General features: G+C 44.8%; 1 protein-coding gene across 4 annotated transcripts in view; it reads left to right on the top strand.

Moving 5' to 3' along the window:
• The first annotated feature begins 761 nt into the window (after positions 1-761).
• Positions 762-8,150, top strand: part of acsl3a (acyl-CoA synthetase long chain family member 3a) — a 22,106-nt gene continuing 14,717 nt past the window's right edge. Inside the window, exons 1-3 of one of the 4 annotated variants that reach the window (XM_068706277.1) lie at positions 762-841; positions 5,652-6,185; positions 6,644-6,821. In XM_068706277.1, the coding sequence (XP_068562378.1) occupies positions 5,808-6,185; positions 6,644-6,821 (556 nt within the window). In that variant the 5' untranslated portion in view covers positions 762-841; positions 5,652-5,807. The other 3 variants (XM_068706266.1, XM_068706286.1, XM_068706296.1) reach the window with 3 other exon arrangements.

Below are 8,150 nucleotides of genomic sequence, written 5' to 3'. Positions count from 1 at the left end.
CCTAAAGTAGATAAAGGTCAACATACATATGAGGAGGCCCACCTGGTGGCTTTGCATGTGTGTGTGTGTGTGTGTGTGTGTGTGTGTGTGTGTGTGTGTGTGTGTGTGTGTGTGTGTGTTTTGGGCTCGTTGGGGGCTTTCTTTCTGAATTACACCATCTGGGTGAAAGGGGACCATGTAGGATACTACAAACGGTGAGTTTTCTGTTCTAGTTCTGCATGATCGGTGGAGTAGTAGTTGTGGGGTAAGTTTAGAAGTGTCACAATGATGAACCCCAGCGCCAACCTCCTGTAGGGGTTTAAATTAAGACCATAATCACACTGCGCTGCTGCAACCATGACTCTACAAAAACATGAAATGCCTCAGTTAATATGGGTCCAGTCCAATGGAAGAAAAAATAATAATTTATAATAATATAATAATAATAAGAAGAAGAAGAAGAAGAAGAAGAAGAATACAAATAATAATAATACATTTATATAATTGTTTTAATAATAATATAATAATAATAATACAAATATATATATATAATACAAAATATATAATACAAATAAATAATAGCTAGCTGTATGTGTGAGCGGACGTGCGCGTGGCCTCTACCTCCTTCTGAACCCCATGCAGTCACCTCCTTTCCAATCTTGGTCCTGCCTATAGCACGCGCCACCTCTTCTGGTCCAATCACAACGCAGGGAATCCCCTCCTCACCCCCTCCCCCCCCCTACCCAAACAGCCAGCATCACGACGCGCGTGTCACTTCCGGACTCGTTTGGATGAGAGCCGGTGGATGTTGGGAGTCGTCTCTCTCCGCAGCTGCAGCAGTCCGGATGAAGTGACAGCCGCGGTGAGTTCTCTGTTTCTGTCGTTCAGGTGCCGCTTTGTGATGCGGGTTTTTATTTCCAGATGTGCGGGATGCTGCTGAAGTGCCCCGCCCCCCTTTCCTCCCCAAAAAATAACAGCGAAAACTCTGTAAGTAAAAACCTTTATTCAAAAAAAAAAATAGAACATTAAACTTGCTATTTGCTATTAATTTGTCATTTAAATTGCCGTTTTTGCCGTTATACTACATTAGATTGCCTTCTTTAGACATGATATTCAGCTTTATAATAATATATAATAATCACCTCGTATGGCCAGCGCCTAACAAATCGGGTTGCCATTCAAATGAAGATGAAATGAATCATTAAACAGCACTCAAAAATGTCGCTAAACGCTGTTTGAAATCCTTTGTTTTGAAATGCTAAACCGGAAGTTGACCCTCGTTAGTGCGTCCAGAGATGTTGCGGCCTGAACATCTGTGGCTCAGTGTAGACGCCACCATTATAATGACATCTAAATCCATGATATGTTGCGTTTCTTCTGTTCTGTTTTTTTACTAGCTCATATTCTCAAATACAGCATATTTTAACGTGGAAGTGAGCTTTTCTAAACACACTTTCTTTTGTTTGACATAGTTATACAATTGTGAAATGCACACAAATAGGACACACTTTTATCACACGTGTTGTGATCAAAAAACAGAACTTAGAATCTGTGTCACCTCACCACAGTCGTCACTAACGTTTAAAACCTCTGCTTGTTCCTCTTCTAAAAGATCCTTTTATTTTTGTAAACACAGCTGACGTGAACTGGCCTGTGGCATCGGTCACCAAACGACGCGAGCTCCCCGTAAACGATCCGCACAGAGACGCTATTGTCTTGTGAGGAATGGTCCGACATGATTAGAAAAACACGCAGACGCACACGTCGTCCTCAGAGCGACAAACTGAAAATAAGTACTAAGTAATAAGTTTTCTCTGCTTTTATGTACTTTTTTTTTCCTTATTTGACCTCCTACACAAACGTGCTTAAAACAGATGCTTTTAAATGTATTTAGCCGTTGTATGAATACAACAGAGGAAGGAAATAGGCTGTCATGTCTGCTTGTGTTTGCACGTCTGATCCGCATAATCCAGCCGGCTGTGTTTTCACTCTCACTTGAAAACCACCTCGGTCGCTTATTGCAATCTCCTGATCATGTGTCCCTATTTCAAACAGCCTACATTTAATGTGTGCATATCTGCTCTGCACCTCCACACGACCACACACACACACACACACACACACACACCACAGACATCTCTTTCACACACACACACACAGTCTGACCCTGGAGACCGAGTCGTGTGTCGCTGCAGTCGTCTTTTTTTCCACCACAATGGCCATGTTGAACTTTCTTTTTGGCCCGCCTGCTTAGCTGAGTGGGCCGAAAGCTACGATGACGTCGGCGCACAAAAGAGCCCATTCACACAATCTCTTCGAGGAAGGCAAACACACACACACACACACACACACACACACACACACACACACACACGCCAGCCAAGCTCACCCCACCACCACCACACAGACCGTGTCACAATATTACCCAATTAATCCTGCTCGTTGCATAAAGCCACCGACCCGGTTCTCGTCGTTAAAAAAGGTCAGAGATTAGAGAGTCGAGCTGTGGTGCGAAGTTTCTAATCAGCTGCTGAATCAGGGCTTTGGTCAAGTCTTCCATGTGCATTAAGAGGTGATTGCGGTTGCTCACACGGATGCGTGTTAAACGGCAAAGCAAGTGGATCTACTTATTCATGCGGTGAGTCCTCACTATTCCAACAGGTTGCAGCCTCCTTCCCCTCCGTGACCTCGTCTGTCTGTGTAATCTGACTGAAGTGGTACCCGGTACTGTTACGTCACGCAGGGCTGACACGATTAGTCGATTTGTTTATTAACGGGGGGATTAATCAACGTTTACTGGTCCCAGCAGTGTTCAAAAAATCATTTAATATCTTCCGGTTTATGGATGATTGTCAGCCCCACAGAAGACGCCACCGTGTGTCAACGCTTTGATTTTTGGAAACCGGTCTTTATTAACGTCTCACAGCCTTCAGATTCAGTCTCTGCTAACCAACCAAAAGAGAAACCAAACAATTGAGCTGCTAGTTTGCGACACATAATGGAATTTAAAAGTGCATTTAAAAGGAGCAGTATTCAACATATCTGGACATTAATATACAGCAGCAAACCCACTACCGACTATGTGAAGATATAGTTATTTATATTTATAGTGTGTGTGTTTGTGTGTGTGTGTGTGTGTGTGTGTGTGTGTCGTTATCAGAGCTTCCCTGTTCTTTGTTGACATAGCCGGGTCGTCGGCCGCCCATGCTTTTGGTGCAATGTCTGCTTGTATAGAAGTCTAGTCTAAAATGACTCTACTTCTCTCTTGCTTTATTCCCTCAGTAAACATTGTAAACATGAGTTTATGGTCTCAGCGCACCTCCCACCCTCAGGTGAACACCGTTAGCTCTGTTAGCACCGTTAGCTGCTAGCCACCAGATCTTGGATCTCGGGGCCATTTTTAAGTATTGTTTTACGGCTGACCTCAAACTGCAGCTCACTGTCAAAACAGCAGAAGAAGGAGAAGAAGAAGCTGAAGCAGCACCATGCACCTGTTGACGCTCTGCTCTTCTACAGTCCGGTTGTTCGGTTGCTCAGACTACCTCTCTACGGCCTCTATTTCATCCACATTGACTTTCTGCAAAAAGCAAAATCAGATTTGAAAGAGACACTATCAAACAGCGGATGATGCGTCTCGTAGTGAAGCTGTACAGCGTCCTGAGACGAAGCGAGGCTTCCAGGCCCGGGAAACAAGACACCGAGCACAACAACAGCGCCGCAGAGTCCACATCCCACAGGGACCAGATGGTAGTCTGGGAGAGCCCCGCTGGTTTATTTATGAGTCTCAAAGGGACACTTGAGGGACGAGTGTTTGTGGGAGACGAGTGGTGCGCGTCCAGAGGACAGTTTAGTGACGGGGATGGATGTGGTGCGTTCAGGGGAGCAAGATGAGCCTCTCCCTCAAATTAATAATGTATTATTATACTGCTGCTGGAATAGACTGCCTTCAGAGTAAGGGTGTGTGTGTGTGTGTGTGTGTGTGTGTGTGTGTGTGTGTGTTCTCACACCATTTTGACATGCTTGTTTTAGCTGACAGTTGATGGACTGAGTAGTAGTGACGATTGTTTCTCACACTGGTGGTTTTAAACCATTTAGACTGAATCAGGCCCAGTTTGATGATAAGACGGCGTATATTTACAGAACAATGTGAAACACTGGAGTTGGTCGGTACAGAAAATCGCCCATCTTGGCCTCCTTCCTATAAAAATCCTCAACAAAATACATCCGGAACTTCAGCTGCCCGTCTGCATCCTTCAGAACCTCCACCGGGTCAAAACTCACCTCTCTACATCTGCTCTATTTATTTAAATCTATTTAAATCTGCTTCAAATAATCTTTAAAGCAGATTTAAATAGATTTAAATAATTGTTGTGGCAATTTTAGCACTATACAAATAAAATTCATTATTATTATTATTATTATTATTATTATTATTAGTTTTTTATTATCATTATAACAATAATAATTATCATTAACATAATAATAATAATAGTAATGATTCTTCTTCTTATCATTGTAATAATAATAATAATTCTAATAATTATAAAAATAATACATATTATTATTATTATTAATGTAGTCGTAGTAGTATCATTATTATTATTATTATTATTATCACTATTATTATTAATGTAGTAGTAGTATCATTATTATTATCATTAGTATTATTATTATTATTATTAATGTAGTAGTGTCATTATTATTGTTATTGTTATTATTATTATTGTTGTTGTTATTATTGTATTATTATTATTATTATTATTATTATTATTATTATTAAGTATACGTATAGGGAACTGGTGCTAACAGGAGACCTTTCATCTCACGGTGATGAGATAACCTTAACACTGATCTCAGTTCAGAACTCTGGACAGCTCCCAAAAACATCTCCATCACCTCCCTGGTAGTTCCTAACGAGTGTGTGTGTGTGTGTGTGTGTGTGTGTGTGTGTGTGTGTGTGTGTGTGTGTGTGTGTGTGTGTGTGAGTGTGTGAGTGTGTCCAAAGATACGGTGTTGTTATTGAAGACACACTCCTACAGTAAAGCTGAGGCCGTTTACACTCTGCCTCTAAATCTACGTCATGGAGTTTAATGGGGACAGAGTGAACAGTGGATCTGCTGATCGTCAGTTCAAACACTTGGCAGTTTCCTCTCTCTGTTTCCTGTCACTCACATTCGCTCATTCAGAAACCTCTCGCACTCACTGTCGTCTACGTCTGTTAGAGACGTCTTACAACCTCGGCTTTCCACTTTAACTCCTCTGTTGTCTTCTCCTTTTGTTTCGTTTTCTCTCGTAGCCTTCTCTGCTGCTCTCTCTCTCTCTCTCTCTCTCTCTCTCTCTCTCTCTCTCTCTCTCTCTCTTTGACACTGACAGTTGCTCGCCCCGCGTTTCACGCTGTGTTCTCGGTGAGCGAGTGCGTTGGATCACTACGTGCAGGAGGAAGGAGAGAGGAACATTTGAGTCTTGTTTGCCAGTGACTAAAAATCTCCCTTCTGCTTTTATGCGAGTGCATGGAGTGCATGGAGTGCATGGAGAGCATGGAGAGCATGTGACTCAGCGTTTTCTTTCGCTTTCTGAATGAGTTGAGATTCTTGTACTTTCAGGGATCGTGATGAGCACAGGCACACTCTTTATTTCAATTTCATAATGAAATGTTGTTTGTTTTCCAGCAGCGTGGACCTGTGGGCCTTTCATTAAGTCAAGCTCTCTGAAAGCAAGCAAGAAGAAGGACAAGAGGACAGAAGAGCAGAGGGACTGACTGCAACAGAAGGAACTTTTTCTTCTCACCTTCCTCGCCGCTCTCCCAACGTCTCCACAGCTTCGCCGAGATGAAGCAGAAGGAGGACCTGAACCCCGTGCTGCTGCTCCTCTTCCGCCTCGTGACGCGGCTCTACGCCTGCATCGCCTTCCTGCCCTCCTACGTCCTCAGCCGGGCCTCGGCCGGACCCGACGGGGCCCGCTACGGCTCCGAGGAGGAGCGGGCCAAGAGGGCGAAGGCCCGCTCGGCGTCGGGACGTCCCGAGGGCCCCTACCGAGCGGCGAGCGCCGCCAAGAGGCTGGCGACGTCGCTGCACCCGGGCGTGGACACCCTGGACAAGGTGTTCGAGTACGCGGCCACGCGGTTCCCCCGCAGAGACTGTCTGGGGACGAGGGAGGTGATCATGGAGGACGACGAGCGCCAGGGCAACGGGAAGGTGTTCAAGAAGGTAAAGAGGGACGCAAGGAGGGAGTCAAATTCAAACCCACAGTTGGGAACAAGTCATCTCATCTATACAACAAGTTACTCCAGCATTCAGTGTGAACTCTGCCCGGTGTGAACTCTGCATCGGTGTGTTTTTTGGAGTTTGCACAGCTTTGACCGTACGTCTGAATTAACCCCCCCCCCCCCCCCCCCCCCCCCCCCCCACTGCTAATCCCAACAGCCTGATCCCTCTAATCCAGTTAAACTCCACTGTCGAAACACTCAATGCTGCAAAAACACGTCTTAACCGATCAGCTCCTGGCTATTGTTCCTCAGAACAAGTGGCAAACATGACTGTACAGTCATCATTACGCCGTGTGTTTTGTGTGCAGTACCGTTCATTGACCCCTAGGAGCCAGTACAGCCTCACTGGTGTGCTACTGTCATCACTGCGTTCTGAGTTTAAAATGTTCCCCCTTGCAGGTGCTCCTGGGCGAGTACTGCTGGCTCTCCTACGAGGAAGTCTTCACGGCGGCGTCCCGACTGGGCAGCGGCTTGGCGTCGCTGGGTCAGCGGCCAAAAAGCAACGTGGCCATCTTCTGCGAGACGCGGGCCGAGTGGATCGTCGCCGCGCAGGCCTGCTTCATGCACAACTTCCCGTGTAAGTCCAGTGTGAGGAGGGTTAAACCCAAAGGCCTGACGCTATCAGTCACTCTCCTCCAGACGTGTGTGCATGTGTGTCGTATCTCTGGTGGTCTGTTCGACTGCTTTGTTGAACGACTGCATGAAATCCAGATAATAATACAATAAGGGGTGAGTCATGAGGTAGAGAAGCCCGGCGCTCATGGGAACAACAAAAGGTTAAATAAAAGATAAGGAAACAAAGCGAATATAACGGAGACGCTGGCGTCCGTTGACGGTACCTTGTTAGCACCACGGCTTTGTTTAACATAGAAACACAACTTTCCTTTGTATACCACTACCCTCAATACTTCAAATTCTAATATTTGAAAGGAGTATTTTTGACTGACTTTTGTACTTTTTAAGTTTTGGTTGTACTGGACTGAAACTTTAAAGGCGACTCTTCAGTTTCCTCTTTCCTACTGAGAATCCTTCAAATGTGTCTGAATCAGTCTGATCTGAAGCCTTTTTTGTTTGCCGTGTGTGTGTGTGTGTGTGTGTGTGTGTGTGTGTGTGTGTGTGTGTGTGTGTGTGTGAGAACACACTTGTAGCATAGAACGACCCAGCTGAGACAGAAGAAGGTCAATTTTGTGCTTTGCCGTTACGTAAGTGTCCCACTTCCTTCCCTCCCTTTTTTGTTTTTTCTCCGTCCGTTTCATTTTCTTGTGATAGAAAAACTCTCAAATGCTGGAAAAAAAACGGTGCATTTTTATTTTACACTTGCACATCGCAATGCTTACCAGTTGTTCTCTTAACAAAAAAGAAAACGGTTCTGTAACGGTTCTAAAAGAGACACTCATCAAACCCAAATAGTTTTTGTCTTCTCCAGGTGAACGAGTCTGTATAAGAACCGCTGACGTTAAAACAAAAAACTTCAAATAAATAGATTTTTCAGAATTTGAAGAAAAATGTCACTTAAAGAGAAACTGCCAATGTTTGTGATAAACCACACAGAAGGGCTTCTTGCTGCACTTTTGGCAGCAGTACAGCAGCAGCTTTCCGCCTACATCCTTAATTTGTTCTGTGCCAGAGCGCACCGCCTTCACCGTGAGCATCCACAGCAGCGCTTTAAGCTCATTAAACCGCTTTGATTGTCCTTGAAGGACCCTTCATTTCCTCCTCTTGCTTTACTTCACACTCCATTAAACCGACGTGCTCTTAAGAATGCGCCGGTGAAGCGTCTTCACAAAAGGGGAGGCAGGGGGGAGTTAAGGGTCGGAGAGAGCGACGGAGGGGGAGAGCAGTGAGGGGTGATGGCGTCAGAAGAAGGGTGAGAGAGTCTACGTGAGCATCTGATGTTGACAGAGGC

The sequence above is a fragment of the Cebidichthys violaceus genome, unplaced genomic scaffold (genome assembly GCF_023349555.1).
Source record: "Cebidichthys violaceus isolate CVI_PGR_0920_01 unplaced genomic scaffold, fCebVio1.0.p SCAF_1, whole genome shotgun sequence".
NCBI classification, from domain to species: Eukaryota; Metazoa; Chordata; class Actinopteri; order Perciformes; family Stichaeidae; genus Cebidichthys; species Cebidichthys violaceus.
This window is presented reverse-complemented; position numbering and strand designations above follow the sequence as displayed.